The sequence below is a fragment of the Dendrobium catenatum genome, unplaced genomic scaffold (genome assembly GCF_001605985.2).
Source record: "Dendrobium catenatum unplaced genomic scaffold, ASM160598v2 fragScaff_scaffold_621, whole genome shotgun sequence".
NCBI classification, from domain to species: domain Eukaryota; kingdom Viridiplantae; phylum Streptophyta; class Magnoliopsida; order Asparagales; family Orchidaceae; genus Dendrobium; species Dendrobium catenatum.
The window spans coordinates 27,437,864-27,456,791 of record NW_021319083.1 but is presented as its reverse complement, the minus strand read 5'-3'; the positions used below and the strand labels follow the sequence as shown (position 1 = coordinate 27,456,791).

Sequence of the window (18,928 nt, the reverse complement as noted above, 5' to 3'; positions counted from 1 at the left end):
AACGCCGTCCCAAACGAAGCTTTTGTTTTAAATCAGAAGGAAATAAATTTCGGCAAACATGAAAATTAATTTCAGCATTTATAAATCAGTTCAATAACATTTGATGTTCAACAAAATAATTTAAATATGAAAGAACTCCCTTTGGTTTGGTGCAGAAATTTTGATCATGAGATCAGAAAGTAAAATATGTTTCAATTTAAAAAATATATTTATGAATTTTAATAAAATAAAAAACAAATCATGAAAGAATTTTATAAATCATAAATTCTAATTTTTGCAAGAAAATTTATTTATTTGTTTGTGAGCTTACTTTTATGAACTTCTACAACACAACATTCCTTAACTAAATTTATGATATGTGTGTATAAAGCTCTATTGCACGTGACTTGATCCAATTAAATTGTTTGCATAGCTTATTTGGCCATCTTAGTATAACATGTTATTAAGTTGAATCGAACTTGTCGTGATTCTTGTCTAATTAAAATATTTAATTAACATATTAAATTATTCAAACATATATTTATTATCATCAAAATTCAAATAATGAACCTTGAGCTAAATAGAGCTAATAGTCACGAGAGTTCACTGGGGCATGCATCGACGAACCAATTACCTGTGAAAGAGAAGAGGCGACTGTGGTAGCTGATTGAGGGTAGGCATCGATGCACCATTGACGTGTGAAGGAGAAGAGGAGCTGAAGATGGGAATCATTAAGGGAAGGCACCAATGGATTGACGGCATGTAAAACAGTTCATGATAGAAACCATTGGGGGCAGACATCGATGGACCAATAATGTGTGAAGGAAAATAATAGTTGGTGATGGGTGTTGTTAAGAGCAAGCATGGACAAGATCAACAATGTGCAAAGGAGAAGAGGAGTTCATTCATCCTGAAGGGTTTGGATATTTATAGTTTCAAATCTTGATTTGAATGACATACCATATGAGAGTTCTAACCCAATTCAAATCAAGATTTGATGTTTTTTTTAAATATTGATTAAAAATTTTCTTTGATTCAAGTTTGAAAAAATGTTCAAATCAAATTCAAACCAATTCAAATTAGTCTAATTAGAACCGATTCGATCAATCTTTGAATGAAGGTTTCGTTTGGAACGGCTTTCCTACTATTTCTTAAAGCAGTTTCCAGTACAAAATTCTTTCTTTTGTATTGAAAAGCTCCATTAAGAAGTATAATGAAAGCCATCCCAAATGAAGCCCAAGTCCAATGAGCAGTTTGTGAATACAATATATCATTCTTCATTAGGATAATTTTATCAAAATAAATTTTTGATCACATTTCTTCAAATAATTTTATTTTGAATATTCAATTATATGTATTCTGAATCAAATGAAGTCTATTTTTTTTGAAAATTTTAATAATTAAAAAAATAGAATTAAAAAATATTTCTCATAAAATATATTTTTTTTATAAAATTCTAGTAAAAACAAAGACTCCCCTACCATGTCATGTCGTCGGTTGGATTCCAGTGTTTCTTTCTGGACAAATTATTAGGTTCGGTCACTAGACTTATCTCTGCGTTTGGACTCCAATATGAATTTGACATTTGGAGGAATAAATGTGAATTTTTTTAATATAATCTTTTTGTTTTAATATATTTTAGCCTGACCCGACCTGGTCCACTTTATTTTCATTTTAAACATTGCTGCTATTTTAGAAACCCGCAAAAGATCTAAATGTTTATTGCTTTAGAAGAAAAAAATGAGCTAGAAAATTGCAAAAAAGAGATGGAATGCTCACGGAAGAGAGAGGAGAAAGGGGTGCATGAATCGGAAGGGATGAATGAATCGGAAGGGGTACATGAATAAGAAGCTAACTTAGCCGAAAATTCTTTAGGTTTCAATAAATCGATAAGTTTCAATCTCATCGCAAGTTGTATTATTGAAAAACGAGCTAGAAAGTTATAAACAAAGCAGTGCTGTGTAAAAAAGGGCATATGTTTCAGCTCATTAGAGGCTCAGGATCTTAGATGTTGTTGTTTATCTCCCATTAGTATTTTTAGGAAGAAGAATATCATTGTTTTGGCAAAAAAGTAAAAAAAAAACTCTTAGTTGTTGTTGTTTAGCTTTCAATATTGCTTTTATGAAAAATAACATCATTATTTTTAGCATTGGTAAAGAAAAATATGATGAATAATTATTGTGTTTTATGTGCGCTTTATGTGCTCTTTCGTTGCGCTTTACTTGCGCTTTAGTTACTCTTTTAATCATTTCTTATCATTTCAGACTGTTTATAAAGATGAGAGAGAAGCATATGAATGTTATTGTACTTATGCCCATGATAATTGTTTTAATGTCTGGAAGGATCATCACAGTTTCTAACCAAATTCTAGAGAGATAAAATCAAAGGATTTTATATATTCAAAAGCTAGTTTCAAGAAAAGTATTGATCTTAATTCAATAAGGAGATTTACTAAACCAGATGTTAGAACTGGTTGCCCATCCATGATGAGGTTTGCAGTTGGTGAAGATGATAACTTGCATGTCAAAAAATTTATTGAATCCCACAACCATGAATTGGCTAGCCCAGCCGACCGACATCTTCTGAGATCATGTAGGAATGTTATTGAGGAAAAAGCTTCCATCCAAAAATCAATGACATATATAGGGATTAGAATCGTTGATGCATATGCCTACCTTACAGAGAAAGTTGGATGATAAGAGAATGTTGGATTCTCTAAGAGGGATGCCTATAATTTTATTCAGAAGGAAAAAAAACAAGGATTGAATTTGGTGACAATAATTCTTTGATTAAATTATTTAAAGATCTACAAGTTGAGGACCACATGTTCGCATGAGATGTTCAAAATGATGAGCATGATAGATTGTTAATTTTTTTCTAGGTTGATGGTAGAGGCATGATAGATTATGAATGTTTTGGGGATGTGTTGATTTTTAATATTAGCTACAAGCTCAATAAGTATAATTTTGTATGTGCATCATTTGTTGGTGTTAACAATCATTTGTATAATATTTTGTTAGGGGTTATTTTTTATTAGAAGAGACAATTGAAAGTTTTACATGCTTGTTTAAAATATTTGTACGAATAATGAGTAATAAATATTCAACAATAATATTTTCTGATCAGGATCAAGCTATGACCAGGGCCATAGAAGATGCATTACCTCACACTCGTCATAGATTATGTCAATACATATCTTTAAAAAGGTTCCATCAAAAGTTCTTATCTTCAATAATAAAGCCAAAGGACTCTTTTATAAGTGTATGAGGTGGTGCGATTCTGAGGAAGTGTTTAAGGAGGCATGGGCTGAAATGATCAAGGAAGAGAACCTTCATAACCATGAATGGTTGTAGGATCTTTATAAGATAAGGAAAAAATGATCAACAACTTTCAACAAGGATTATTTTAGCATATACATTTTATCAATGCAGCATAATGAGTTTACTAATAATATGTGTCGTGGCATTTGGAAGCCAACAAATTCATTAATTGATTATTTTATTAGGTTGGAAAAGGTATTGATGAATTGACGATGAAATGAACATGATGAGGAGTATAAATGAAGTCAGTCTAAAATTATTTATGTGATAAAGAACAACTCAATATTAAAACAAGCTGCTCGGTTTTACTAAAAAAAAAAAACTATATTTATTTTTTGAGGAATAATTTTTATAGGTTGTGGGAGAAATGAGTATAGACTTCGTCTCGACTGATTCTTCAAAGTTTATAGTCAACTACATAGAGAATAAGGACCAACATCATTCTTGGGTGGTTGACTTTGATGCAATAGAATGTAGCATTCTATGCAGTTGTAGAAAGTATGATATCATGAGATTGTTGTGTTCTCACTATTTGAGGGTTTTAAAACAGTTGTATATCACTAAAGTTTTTGAGAAGTATATACTACTAAATTGACCAGCAAGGGCTCGACAAGATATTTATTTAGGTAACTTGGGAAATGCTCAAAGAAGTAATAACTTTGAAAATGATAGGGGATTTATATTCAGAAATCAAGTGAGAAAATTTGCATATCAAATGAGCACAGAAGCTCAAGAGAATGAGGAGGCAGATGATCTTCTTGCCTCAATGAAAGGCATGGTTGAAAACTTATATTTAATTTTTGTGGCAAGAAAAAAAATCAGAACTATGTTGCAAGATTCTAAGGTGGAAGTGCTAATTTGAAAGATCCTCTAAAGCTTAGACTTAAAGGCATATCAAATGCAAGACTGAAAAGCCATTGGAAAAATAAGAACAAACTAAGAGTAAGTTTTTAATAACCTGTTAATTATATAATTCCTTACCTAAGACTAAAGTTGTAGGTTCTAACATATAAGAAACCTTTGTCGAGGGGAAAAAACAATGGATAATCCTTCTTCAACACAGATGAACTTTCATATGCCACACACTATACCTATAGTTCATTTTTTTATTATGTCTTTGACTTAGTAGATTAGGGTTACTTAATTGATATGGATCAAGTATGATACTATAAATGTGAGCATAGCATTGATCAATTATTTTTTTTTAATTGATTAATCAATATTTCAATACACACGCCAATTACATCATTGTCGGACTTCAGCTATGCTCACATTTATAGTATCAACTAAGTAACCCTACAATGTGTGCCCAAGCTCACCAGTTGAGCTCGAGCTCATCATATGTGCCCAAGCTTGAGGTTGAGCCTGCCTTGAGAGTAGAGGAGCCAAAACTCGAATTAGCACCGGCTCTAAACTCAATTCGACTTATTTATAATCGTCGTCTGGGATGAGTATGAGAAGCACCATTCTTCAATAAAATAGGCGTTGGAATAACAATTTTCTTCTATAAATACAACCTCAGATATACCTAAGGCCACTCCTGTCCAGTCCGGCTATGAAGCAATCGCTCCTCCGCGCTCCCAAAGCGGGGTTTCCATTGCGCGGGAAAACGAAGAAGGTCCCGCTTCCCATTTTCAATCCCCAGGGGAGTCCTAATTCCGAGTGTCTCGATGTTTCCTTCTCCGCTTCTCCTCCTCCAATTTCCAAAATCACTGACAACCTTTCGGTTACTTCATCGAATTCGGTGAACGCCGCGGCTGGAGATCTTGATGAGGTAGAATCGAATTATTCGATGATTTCTCTTTTACTGGAGAACTCCGATCAATCTGGGCTATCAGAGTTTCCACCCGTGCCCTTGCTGGAACCCGTCGGAGCTGCTACGGAGAACCTGAGGGGAGCGAGCACATCAGTTGAGCCGGCGGTTTTCACTGAAGATATTGTAAGAGGCGGACGAAGTTGTGCGGAGGAGGTGAGCTCCTAACTAAAATATTTTTTCTCTTCTCTAGTCCTTGATATCCCATCATATGATGAGCTTCCTATGTTTCTAGATCTTAACGGAGTCGTCGGAGATGACCGCTCAACCAGAAGCTCAGATCATCCTGGAAAATTGCTCTGCGGAGGATGAAGGAGAGCGGAATCTGGAGTTAGCGATAGCTGGATTCTCAGAAGCGATGGAGAAGCTCTGCGATGCGATCAGGGAGGTGTTATTGCCCCAAATTGAACAGAGGAAGCGACGAAACGGGAGTGATGGTGTCTTCTTCTTCCTTGTAAGGGTGGGGGAGCTGACGCTGGCATTCTTTATCGGTGCTGTGCTGGTCTCCGTTCTCCTCATCGCGGTGGCTTCTGAAGGCTACCTAATCTTGAATAACTTGTCGGAGTTCAACGGACCTGCTCCGTCGTGATTCAGTCGGCCAGGTGCTGGAAATAGTTAACCGTAAGTATATTTTTCTAATGGGAGTAAACTTAAAACTATGATTTCTGTGTTCAAGGTCATCCTAGTTGATTTTTTTTTTTTTTTTGCTGCTTTAGGTGGTTTTTAAAGACTTTCAAGAAAAGCAACATATCGATACAATTCTTGGTTATTTGATTTGAAAATTAGTTGTAATCAGATGATTAAAAAACTGAAGATAATCCTATCGGATAAAAAAATTGTATAAATCAATTGATGCGTAAAAGTAGTTATGATAGATAGATAGAAAGAGTTTCCTGTATTTCAGTTGAGATTTGCACACCCTATTACAATCGAATCGAATCAGAAGTCTTAAAGCAAATCCATGGTTCAGTGTTCCAACAAAAGCTCGAGATGAATAAAAAATCTTAGAGCAAATCCATGGTTTATGGAAACAATTTTATTACAGTCATGTTAGAAATGACTTTTCTTTATTAAGAATTTTATTCTTGATAGGACATAATGGATAAAACTGATTCATACAGCCGGCCCCATATAATGAGATAAAGGCTTGTTGTTGTTGATGTTGGGCAATTTGATGTTAATGTGATGTATTATTGCTTTTAGAAACATTGATAATGTGGCAGTGAATATGGTTCTAGGAGATAGTTGGGTGAGTAGAATTTTTAAGAAATCTTCAAACTTCATACATAATCGAATTTGTATTGACATTTAGCAAGAATTCCACTTATTTTTTTTTTATTTAGTTTTTTTTTTTTGGATTGCATTGGACTAGGTCCCTTTCTCTTATTGATTTGATTAAAAAATTATTATATATTTACATGTATTCTTCACCATTGAATTAAAAGAAAGACAACTTTTTCGTTTCCTCCGACCGAATTTTGTTCGGCTTTTTGCTTTGAATGGGATACCATTTGGGCGGAGAAGGAAACCTTCAGAACCCCTGACATTGTTGAGAATGTAGGAATTTAACATATTTCTAGATCCAACACCGTAGGTTGCCCTTTGCCTCCACTGGCTTCCAAAGCACCAGAACTATAGATGGATGATCCCTATTTCAAGATCATTCCCTATTTATCTTATGTTGCAACTCGCTTTCCTGATTCGCAAAGATCGTCTTCAATGGCCCAATCAAGTGTCTTCTCAGATGTCAATGAAGTTAGAATGGAAGATCCTCTCAACCCTTTTTACATCCATCACTCCGATAACCTCAGACTCACCCTCACCTTCTAAATCTTGACAGGAGAAAACTATGGATTTTGAAACCGAGCTAAGTCCATTGAACTCTCAGCCAAAAATAAGGCTGGTTTAGGGACGACTCAGTTGGTCGCCCGGACAAGATTGACCATACTCTCCTTAACATCTGGTATCACCTACCGACCCAACTCTCATCTTATGTGATAATTAGGATGCCATCCACATTGCTACAAATCCCACTTTTCACGAACGTACAAAACGCATTAGGTTATATTGTTATTTGTTCATGAAAAAAGTGAATAATGGCTCTGTCAAACTATTCCCTATCCAGTCTCTCCTCTAGCTCGCCGACATCCTTACTAAATCGGTTTCATCCCCTCATCTATTTTCAGTTCTATGCAAGATGAGCGTGTTAAATATCTACTGCTTCTCTTGAGAGTGAGTATAAAGAAATCCCTTTTTTTATATAGTTTTTTTTTTCTTTGGATTACATTGAATTGGGTTGCTTTCTCTTACCGGTTTGATTAAGGAATTACTATATATTTTACATGTATTCTTCACTACCGAATACAAGAAAGATTTTTTTTTTTGGTTTCCTACGACCTCTCTATCGTTTTTTCCGATAACATTTGAAGAGCAAGCTTAAGGGCTACCAAAAAGAAGAGATTTGGATGATGAAGATATTAATAGATTGGAGAACTTAAAATTAGAACAATTAGGAGGTATTAAGAATAATCCTCTCACTTCAGTGTTGTCGAATGAGTGAATGTATTCTTCTAGCTAGTCTTAAATTATCCTAAGAAATTATTCATTGGTGATTAAGATCAAGATGTAAAGACTATAAGTGCATTTTGAAATGAGATTAATTACTCGAATTTCTTATCTTAGATAGAATCTACTAACATTGATGAAGCTCTACAAGATCATATAGGATCAATGCAATACATGAGAAGTTAAACTAATGTATAAAAAATAATGAATGAGATTTAGCTCCTATACTACAGGTTCAATATGTGAATGGAACAAAATTGAGTTCAAGAATTGGGCAAATGATTCAAGGATTACATTCAGGATAAGGCGAGATTAGTTGCATAGAGTTATATTCAAATTGATAAGATCGACTTTGAGAACTCATATGCGCCTATATCTAAATTAGAGGCAGTTATATTACTCTTCACACATGTATGTCACAAGAAAGTTAAGCTATATCATATGCATGTCAAAAATGCTTTTTAAAATAATGTAATAGAACAATATGTGTTTATAAAACAACCATCAAGTTCTAATGATCATGTTCATCCAAACTATGTGCATGAATTAACGAAAATATTATATGGGTTTAAGCAAACACCTAGAGGTCAATATGAAAAATTGAGTATATTTTTTATTAGTATTGGATTTATAATATAGACGCCATAGTGTTTATAAAGAAAGTGGGATATGACATGATTATTCTTATATTTATGTGGATGACATATTTTTCAAAATTACAAATGATTCATTATGTCATGGTTTTATTTCAAATATGATTAAGAGATTTTGAGTGAGTTAGATGGGGAGACCTCATATTCTTTCTTGGATTTCATATGAAGTAAAAGGATGAAGGATTTTTATTTCTCAAGTCCATAGGAACGCTCATTAGCCCTACAAAAAGTTAAATAGCGATGTAAAAGAAAAAGCAATCGAGTCTAAATTGTATAGAGGCTTGATAAGATCACTGCTTTATCTAATAGCTATCAAACCATTCATTATGTTTGCAACAGGGTTATGTGCTAGAAGCTAAATATATCTTATATCACAATTAATTGTCATAAAAAGTTTTTTTAGATGTTTGATTGGTACACACATCGTAGGACTATGTATCAGGAGTCTTTATTTAAGTTTTTGGATTTTTTTTAATGCAAACAATGCTGGATGAAATGTCTATTTGAAAAGCACTTCAACACATTAATTCATAGGACTTTCATTAGTATTGTGGTCCACTAAAAATAGAATTCAACTATTTTATCAACAATAAAGGCATAATATGTTATTGCAGGAAGCTATATCACACAAGTAGATTTGAAGATACTAGTGGGATAAATCTAACATAAACCCCACACAAGCACACAAACAAAATATATATAGATTGGTCCAACTTTATTTGGAATCATGTTGCCTAAGGTGATGTAATTGCGGAGTTTGTTACTATGGATCATTAGCTAGTATACATATTCATAAACCCCCAATTGACAAAAAATTGATTTAGTATTCTGAGATGGAGATTACTAATGCTAGATCTTGCATTATAAATAATTTTGGATAGGTCAGCTTATGTTTTACAAGTTTGCCTTCCATCATGTCCCAATCTAGCATTTGATATATATAAAAAAATTGCAAAAATATGACATTGTCAACAAACACACGTTAACTTTTTTTGTCCTCCATTTAAGCTAATGAGAGCTTTTAAAGTCCATCGAGTGATCGTTAACCTATTGACTAATTTATATGTTTAATGAATAAAATACTATGGTTTAACAACAATCACATCACCTTTGACTATATAAAAAATTGAGATGATTCGTTTTGAAACCCTGCCTTATGCCAATTTCCCACCACTTACACTTAACCCTCTCTATCCTTCGTTGCATTCTCTTTCTTATTTTATTTTCTATAATCACTCATCCGAAGAGGTTTAGTTACCCATAATAAGGGAAAATGCCAATAGGTTGTAGAATACCTAACAACTCTCATCACAATATCAACAGAGAATCTATTAATGCCTACATGCATATTTACTCACCTATTGACCTTGGATGTAATATAATGACCTTATTTGGAAGATCTAATCTTAGGTTCCTCCTTTAGTATTTTTGCGGGCTAGAATATTCGTGGTGATAGAGTGAGTTAACTTTTTGTCTTAGCGATGCACGGATATCCAACACACAAACAGAGAGAGAAGTAAAAAGATTTGATATTTTTATGTGGAAAACCCGAAGAGAAAAAAACCACAGGGCCTGGCCCAAGTGAAAAGATTCCACTAAGTTTGAGTGAATTACAAAGGTTGCCCCATCACTTGACTTAGAAGCGGTCAAATTACAGTAGTTTGGAGAGTTAGGCAAATGTTTGGTGACAATCTTGCGGAATATCCGATGGCCTTCATGCAGAAGTTCAGCTGATGGGTAATGATCCAACAAAGGTCGGGTGGAAGTCCAACAATGCTCGGCTACCAGGTGGAAGTCCAGAGGCAGGCGACGGTTCAACGGTGATCCGATGAAGGTCGGACATAAGTCCGGAGGAGGTCGACAACTAAGTAAAAGTTCGGCGGCAGTCGATGGTCGAGCGACGGTCTGAAGACGGTCGGGCTAAAGTCCGTCGGCGGTTGGTGGCCGGGAAGTGGTCAGTGTTCGGACGGTGGTTCGACAATGGTCGGGCTGAAGTCCGGTGGCGGTCGGTGGCCATGTGGAAGTCCAGCGGTGGTCGACGGCTGGGCGATGCTCCGACGAAGGTCAACCTAAAGTCTGACGGTGGTTGGTGGCCGGATGGAAGTCTGGAAGCGGTCGGCGGTCCGACAGTGATCCAACGAAAGTCAAGCTGAAGTTCAGAGGCGGTCGACTACTGGGAGGAAGTCCGGCGGCAATCGGGAGCCAGACGGTGGTCTAACGACGGTCGGGCTGAAGTCCGGCAACAGTGTAATTGGCGTGTGTATTGAAATATTGATTAATCAATTAAGAGAAATGAATTGATCAATGATATGCTCACATTTATAGTGTCAGACTTGATCCATATCAATTAAGTAACCCTAATCTACTAAGTCAATGACAGAATAAAAAAATGAAGTTTAGGTATAGTGTGTGGCATATGAAACATAGTATTTAGTCTAAATAGAAATAAATGATGCAAAATACAATGGTCAATAACACATGATGGTTTAAAACTTGTCAACTTAACTTTGAAGGTTAACCCATGTCGGTAGTATCTCATACAACTTACTTTAATTTTTTTAGAGTTTGATGGATGGTTGTGAAACCAATTAAATATTGAAATGACACATCAAGAGTGGGGTAAATTGATATTTTTTAAAAAAGATTCAAAATCTTTTTGAATTTAAAAATAAATTCAGAATTTAATGCAGAAGCGAATAAAATAACAAATTTAACTTTTTTATTTTCTAAAAAAAATAAGTAACAAATTTTTTGTTCATTTTATTTATTCTGATTTTTTTTTAAAACAAATATAAATTATAATCAATTACGATGATTTTTGTATTACATTAATAAGCAAACTCAAGTCAAATTGTAGAAAAGTAGCTATACGGGAAAGTAAAAAATTGCAGAGTAAATGCGAAGAGAAAAAGAACAAAATGAATTTTTATAGTTGTTCGATCAACTTGAAATATGTCTACTCCCTTAAGTCATCTTCAGGTATTGCACTAATTAATAGTGACTCTCCTTTAGCCTCATGGCTAGGCAAGGAAGCCCTTACAGACGCAAACTCAAATCACTTTCACCTCCATAGTGATGCGGAGTAGTCGAAATCATTTTCACCTCCTCGATGCGGCAGAGTGCCGAAATCCTTTTAACCTCCTCAGTGTGGCGGCGAATCGAAATTCCTTTCACCTCCTAAGTGTGGTTGGGTAACCGATGGCTTTTAACACCAAATGATTCTTCACAGAGCTTCCCTTAAGGAAAATATTGACACATGTAAGAACTCGGGTGCAAGTTTGTTTGAGCAACCTTGCGAATACTCCTGTTCATATATTAATCATTAAAATTGTATAGCTTTTCATGTATTTTTATATATCATATATTTTGTAGATATATTTATATTATTTATTTTATAATATAATATTTGTATGATAAAAAAAATTAAGTATGAATAAGAAATTACTAACATGAATCTAACTGTTTTATTATTTTACCTATGGAATAAAATTAACTAGCTATTTATATCACGAATCAAATATTAAAAAAATTTTGGGTAAGATCCGCCAAAGCGGATAGCCTTAACCGCATGTGATCGGTAACAGAAAAAGCCCGAAAGCCGTTCCCGTCCCTGTCTGGGGAGATGCCAACCGTCTCTCCTTTCAACGAACACATTTTAAATTTATTCGCGTCATATTTTATTTAGAATAAGGAAAGTAAATTCCAAACGGTGTGGGACTAATTCGGTGACCTCCGCGGCTTGCGATTATAATTGAATTATTCGATAATTTCTCTTTTACAACTCCGATCAATCTGAGCTACCAGAGTTTCCACCCGCGCCTTGCTGGAACCCGTCGGAGCTGCTACGGAGACCCTGCAGGAGGCGAGCACATCGGTTGAGCCGGCGTAGTTCATTGACGATACTGTAAGAGGCGGACTAAGTTGTGCGGAGGAGGTGAGCTCCTGATGAGCATCCTATGTTTCTAGATCTTAACGGATTTCAACCAGAAACTCAGATCATCGCGGGAAATTGTTCTGCGAAGGATGAAGGAGAGTGGAATCTGGAGTTAGCGATAGCTGGATTCTCAGAAGCGATGGAGAAGCTCTGCGATGCGATCAGGGAGGTTTTATTGCCTGAAATTAAACAGAGGAAGCGACGAAACTGGAATGATGGCGTCTTCTTCTCTTCTCTTGTCCTTGATATCCTATCATATGATGAGCTTCCTATGTTTCTAGATCTTAACGGACTCGTTGGAGGTGGCCGCTCAACCAGAAGCTCAGATCATCGTGGGAAATTGTTCTGCGAAGGATGAAGGAGAGCGGAATCTGGAGTTAGCTCTAGCTGGATTCTCAGAAGCGATGGAGAAGCTCTGCGATGAGATCAGGGATCTTTTATTGCCCCAAATTGAACAGAGGAAGCGACGAGGAAGCGACGAAACTGGAATGATGGCGTCTTCTTCTTCCTTGTAAGCGCGGGGGAGCTGACGCTGGCATTCTTTATCGGTGCTGCGCTGGTCTCCGATCTCCTCACCGCGGTGGCTGCAGAAGGCTACCTAATCTTGAATAACTTGTCGGAGTTCAACGGACCTGCTCCGGCGTGATTCAGTCGGTCAGCCGCTGGAAATGGTTACCAGAAAAGCAACATATTCGTTACAATTTTTGGTTATTTGTTTTGAAAATTAGTAGTAATCAGATGATTAAAAAACTGAAGATAATTTCTACACTTAATAGTTGAACTGAATGTATCACCAAAACAACTCCATCAACACTACAATTGATTCAATCTGATTCAAAATGAGTTCAAATCAAGCACTTGAAATAAGCTTGAAAGTTTTAGAGCATTAATTGAAGGACCAAATACTTTTCAAATTTTATATTTTTATAGTCAAATCAAGCGGCTAAATAAGATGAATCCAATGAGCCTTGGCTCATTCGATTCATGCATCATTAAGGCACACAAATGCAAAATAAATGATTTATAATCACCGGAACTAATATGAACCAGTCAATATAATGTTTTAAAATTTGGTCAAATTTATCTAAATACCCCTTTAAAAAGCTATTAATATGATCTAATTTTCTATAGAAGGAAAGGTTTGAGAGCTGAGTGAGTTAAACAACATTATTATATTTTGGGTGATTTCTACCGACGACTACCATCAATAATCATAATCATCATTGTCAGATTTCTATCATTTGGTCCAGAAATTTTGATCATGAGATCAAAAAGTAAAATATGATTCAATTAAAAAATATATTTATGAATTTAAATAAAATAAAATTCAAATCATGAAAGAATTTTAAAAATCATAAATTCTAATTTTTGCAAGAAAAATTATGTGAGCTTACTTTCATGGACTTCTACACATAACATACCTTAACTAAATTTATGATGTGTCTAGAGCTCTATTGCACGTGACTTGATCCAATTAAAGTGATTTCATAGCTTCTTTGACCATCTTAGTATACCATGTTATTATAAGAATACATAACGCCATCTGTATTTTATATGTAATTTACGTTTCAGTATTTACCGTATTGACCTGTGTAATCTATTATAAAGCTAAGACCATTGTATTCAGTACATGTATGATTAATAATATTTTTCCTTGTCCATCTTCTTCAGCGTTTCCTCCGTGTCCTTCTCCTTCTTGTTCTTGCTTCACCTTCTTCCTCTGATCTTTCTCTCATGGTATCAGAGCTCTCATGGGAGATCAAGAATCAAGGAGTGTTCTGACTCCCTCCTCCTCCCCCTCCACTCAAACCACCGCCACAATCAACAACATCCCACAGCCATTAAAATTTCTTGTTTCAAATATCAAGAACTTAGCCCCTCATCCCCTAACGACGGAGAACTACCCCATTTGGCGTATCCAGCTTCTCTAGCAATTCTCGGCCAACGGTTATGCCGGCCACCTCACCGGCGCCATCAAACCCCCAGCCGATCCAACATCTGCCGAGCACGCCCAATGGCTCCTAGTAGACAGCAACCTACTGTCGGCAATCTTCTCTACCGTTTCGCAGCCGATCTTGCCCTACATTATCACGTCCACCTCTGCCAACGACGCGTGGACCACTCTTGAACGCAGACTTCAACCGACCAGTCGTTCTAGAGTAATGCAACTCAAGAACGAGCTGTATCGCGTTCAGATGAAAGATCAAAACATGCAGCAATATCTCACGCGTATCAAAACCATCGTGGACAACATCACGGCGTCCGGCTCACAAATTGACTCCGAAGACATAATGCTTCATATCTTGAATGGACTCCCGCCCACCTTCAATTCGTTCAAATCTACGATTCGTAACTCGCTGCTCCCAATTGATCTTGACACCTTCTACTCCATGCTCTGCAATGAAGAAATTCATCTGCAAAACGAGCTGAGTATGGAAACCACTTCGGCCATGGCTCTATATGCTGGATCCCTCAACAATTCTCGCACTCGCTACTACACCAACAAGTGCTATGGCAAACCCAAGAATCCTCCTTCTTCCACTACCGTGCCGAATTACAATCAACCTCCGTCAACCCTTCAGAACGCAGCAAGACCCACATGCCAAATTTGTGGAAAAGTCGGACATATAGCGTTGAACTGTTGGCACCGGAACAATCCGAAATACGCTCCGACGGACACTCGACCGCCTCGTGCTCTCTTCGCCAACCCGAACAATGCTGGCAGCCAGGACTGGGTTCTTGACTCCGGGGCCTCCGCTCATCTCACTCCGGACATCACTCATCTTTCCTACCCGACTTCCTATCAAGGGACGGACAACATCTCTACTGCAAACGGCTCTACTCTTCCCATACAAAACACCGGTCAGGGTCTGCTACCTCTCCCGGACACGACTCGTAAGCTTCATTTACATAATCTTCTTCACGTGCCGTCTCTAACTCACAATCTCATTTCTGTTTCTAAACTTACCAAAGATAATTCGGTTTCTATTACCTTTGATGCTAACGGATTTGTTGTGAAGGATCTTCGGGATCAACTTCCTCTGTTGCTTGGTCGGCTACATAATGGACTTTACAAAATCAGCTTTCCTCAAGACGACAGTCACGCTGCCCTCACGACCACCTCCTCCTCCATTCCCTGGCACTCGAGACTCGGTCATCCCCATCCTGAAACTCTCTCTGTGCTTGCTCGACAGTTCCCTGATCTTGCTTTTGTAAAACAAACAAATTACTGTGACTCTTGTAATAAGGCAAAAAGCCACAAAATCTTCTTTAATAAAAGCATTTCCGTTACTTCCAAACCGTTTGATTTGATTCACACCGATGTTTGGGGTCCGGCCCCTTTAATCTCTCTTGACGGTTTTCGCTATTACATCATCTTTATCGATGATCACACACGTTTCTCTTGGATCTATTTTCTCTCAACCAAACAGGAAGTTCTTTCGGTTTTTAAAAACTTTTGCAATATGATTCGAACTCAATACAACGTCACTCCCAAAATTCTTCGCTCCGATGGTGGCGGGGAATACACCAGCAATGCTTTTAAAACCTTCCTGCATAACAACGGCATCTTACAGCAATTGTCCTGTCCTCACACGCCGGAACAAAACGGATTAGCGGAACGCAAGCATCTCCATCTTTTAGACATCATTCGCGCGTTACTCCTTGAATCTGGTCTTTCACACCGGTTTTGGGCTGAGGCGATCTCGACCGCAAACCATCTCATTAACATGCTTCCCTCCAAAGCCATCTCCAATAAAATTCCTTCACAATCTCTTCATAACACTTCTCCCAATTATACCACTCTCCGCACTTTCGGATGTTTATGTTATCCCTGGCTTCGCCCCTATGTCCTCGACAAGTTCTCCCCGCGATCTCAAGCCTGTGTCTTCATTGGGTACTCTTCTCTTCACAAAGGATATAAGTGCTACAATCCTTCATCTGGAAAAACTCACATCACCCGTCACGTTGTCTTTCACGAACATCAATTTCCTTACAAACACAGTTCTATATCCGATCACCCTCACATTTCTTCTCCTACAGCTCCCATTCCTCCATCACTTCTCATACCCACTTCCATCACCTCAAAATCCTTGCCTACTACTCAAAGCTATCAAACCATTAATCCCACCGCACCCATTCACAATTCCACTACCTTCACGGACACTATCTCTCCGGACATCATCACAGCACCTCCTTCCGCTATTTCCTCCCAGTCTTGCACCCCTCCGCGTCAGCCTGCACACCAAATGCAGACCCGATCCAAATCGGGTATTTACAAACCCAAACAAGTCTTTAATCTTCTAACTCCCGTCACTACCCCGCTCACTCCGACTTCCTACAACCAAGCCGCAAAGTCAGAACATTGGCGGCACGCGATGCTAACAGAATTCAATGCCCTCCTTCAGCAAAATACTTGGACCTTGGTTCAGCCACCCGCAGACAAACCGGTACTCGGTTGTAAATGGACTTACAAAATTAAAACTCTACCCAACGGTGACATTGATCGTTACAAGGCTCGTTTGGTCGCACTTGGTTATAATCAGCAACTTGGAGTCAATTACAACGAGACGTTCAGCCCCGTCGCCAAGATGCCCACCATACGTCTTCTCCTCACCCTCGCTCTTCATCGGCACTGGCCCATGCATCAACTCGACATCTCCAACGCGTTCCTTCACGGTGATCTTCCGGATGACATATACATGCGTCAACCACCCGGCTTCATCAATCAACACAACCCGAATGCGGTTTGCAAACTTCACAAATCTCTTTATGGACTCAAGCAAGCCCCGAGACAATGGTTCCAAAAACTTACGAGCTTTCTTCAATCCAAAGGATTTACCTTCAGCCGTGCCGATCCATCCCTCTTAATCCTCGACACTACCACTACGAAATTGTTTATTCTCATTTATGTCGATGATCTGCTAGTTACAGGTAACAACCCCCTCGCCATCCAGCAACTCCTACAACAACTGCGGTCTCATTTCGCACTGAAACAACTGGGCAATATTTCTCTATTTCTCGGAATCCAGGTAATTCAATCCACCTCAGGTTACTTCTTATCGCAAAAACACTATGCCTCAAAACTCCTTAATGATGCAGGATTTGCAAACTGTAAACCGGCTCCGACGCCAATAGCGCCCGACTCAAAGAGATCTACCTCTCCAGCCCAACCGTTCCACGATCCATCCCTTTATCGTCGTCTAGCGGGCTCGCTTCAATATTCATCAATAACGAGACCCGACATAGCCTTTGCCACTAATTGCATTTGCCAACATATGCAACAACCCTCGATTACAGACTTCAAAGCTCTCAAACGTCTCCTTCGCTACATCAACGACACCCTTTCTTACGGCCTGCCCATCACCATTGGATCCCTACAGCTGCACTCTTATTCCGACGCCGACTGGGCGTCCGACTCAACTGACCGAAAATCCATATCAGGATTCTGTACATTCCTTGGTCCCAATCTAATCTCTTGGACGGTGAAAAAGCAAGCTACGGTCGCCAAATCATCTACCGAGGCCGAATACCGTTCCCTGTCCGCGGCTACTTCCGATGTCCTCTGGCTCCGTCGACTAGCAACCGAGCTCCTTCTACCGCAAACTGAACCTACCACCATCCATTGTGACAACACTTCCGCAATTGCAATCGCTAAGAACCCGGTTTTTCACGCACGCACAAAGCACATTGAGATTGACTGGACTTCTACACATAACATACCTTAACTAAATTTATGATATGTGTCTAGAGCTCTATTGCACGTGACTTGATCCAATTAAAGTGATTTCATAGCTTCTTTGACCATCTTAGTATAACATGTTATTAAGCTGAATCGAGCTTGTCGTGATTCTTGTCTAATTAAAATATTTAATTAACATATTAAATTATTCAAATATATATTTGTTATCATCAAAATTCAAATAATGAACGTTGAGCTTCACAGAGCTAATAGTCATGAGAGTTTGCTGGTTCATGCATCGATGAACTAATTACCTACGAAGGAGAAGAGGCGACTGTGGTAGTTGGTTGACGGCATGTAAAATAGTTCATGACAGAAATCGTTGGGGGCAGACATCGATGAATCAATAATGTGTGAAAGAAAAGAATAGTTGGCAATGGGTGTTGCTAAGGACAAGCATGGCCAAGACCAACAATGTGCAAAGGAGAAGAGGAGTTCGTCCTCGATGGGTTTGAACATTGACAGTTTCAAGTTTTGATTTGAATGACATACCATGTGAGAGTTCTAAGCCAATTCAAATCAAGATTTGATACTTTTTTTTTAATATGGTTTGAATTTTTTGTTTGATTCAAGTTTGAACAAATGCTCAAATCAAATTCAAATTAGTTCAAATTAGTTTAATAAGAACTTGTTCGAACAATCTTTGAATGATTAAGGTTTCGTTTCCAAACCTATTGCTTCTTAAAGTAGTTTCCAGTACAAAAATTCTAACTTTTGTATAGAAAAACTGCTTTAAGAAGTAGTAAGAAAACCATCCCAAATAAAATCTAAGTCCAATAAACAGTTTGTGAATACATGATATTATTCCTCGTTTAGGATATTTTATCAAAATAAAAATTTTCAATAGGATTTCTTCAAATAAATATATTTTGAATATTCAATTATATGTTTTCTGAATCATGTGAACTCTATTTTTTTTTCTGA

General features: G+C 37.5%; 1 protein-coding gene and 1 non-coding gene across 3 annotated transcripts; one reads left to right on the top strand and one right to left on the bottom strand.

Moving 5' to 3' along the window:
* Positions 1–4,841: 4,841 nt before the first annotated feature.
* On the top strand, positions 4,842–6,050 carry LOC110104860. 2 transcript variants are annotated; one of them, XM_020834130.2, is made up of 3 exons: positions 4,842–5,268; positions 5,348–5,733; positions 5,829–6,050. In XM_020834130.2, the coding sequence occupies exons 1-2, from the start codon at positions 4,855–4,857 to the stop codon at positions 5,699–5,701; spliced, it is 768 nt and encodes a 255-aa protein (XP_020689789.1). In that variant the 5' UTR covers positions 4,842–4,854; the 3' UTR covers positions 5,702–5,733; positions 5,829–6,050. The 2 variants fall into 2 exon arrangements, with proteins under 2 accessions (XP_020689789.1, XP_020689788.1); XM_020834129.2 differs by lacking the exon at positions 5,829–6,050 and having other exon boundaries at positions 5,348–5,818.
* A 5,804-nt stretch (positions 6,051–11,854) lies between these two features.
* On the bottom strand, positions 11,855–11,982 carry LOC114579759. The gene has a single exon (XR_003700926.1). It is a non-coding gene; the product is annotated as a U6atac minor spliceosomal RNA (small nuclear RNA).
* Positions 11,983–18,928: the final 6,946 nt, after the last annotated feature.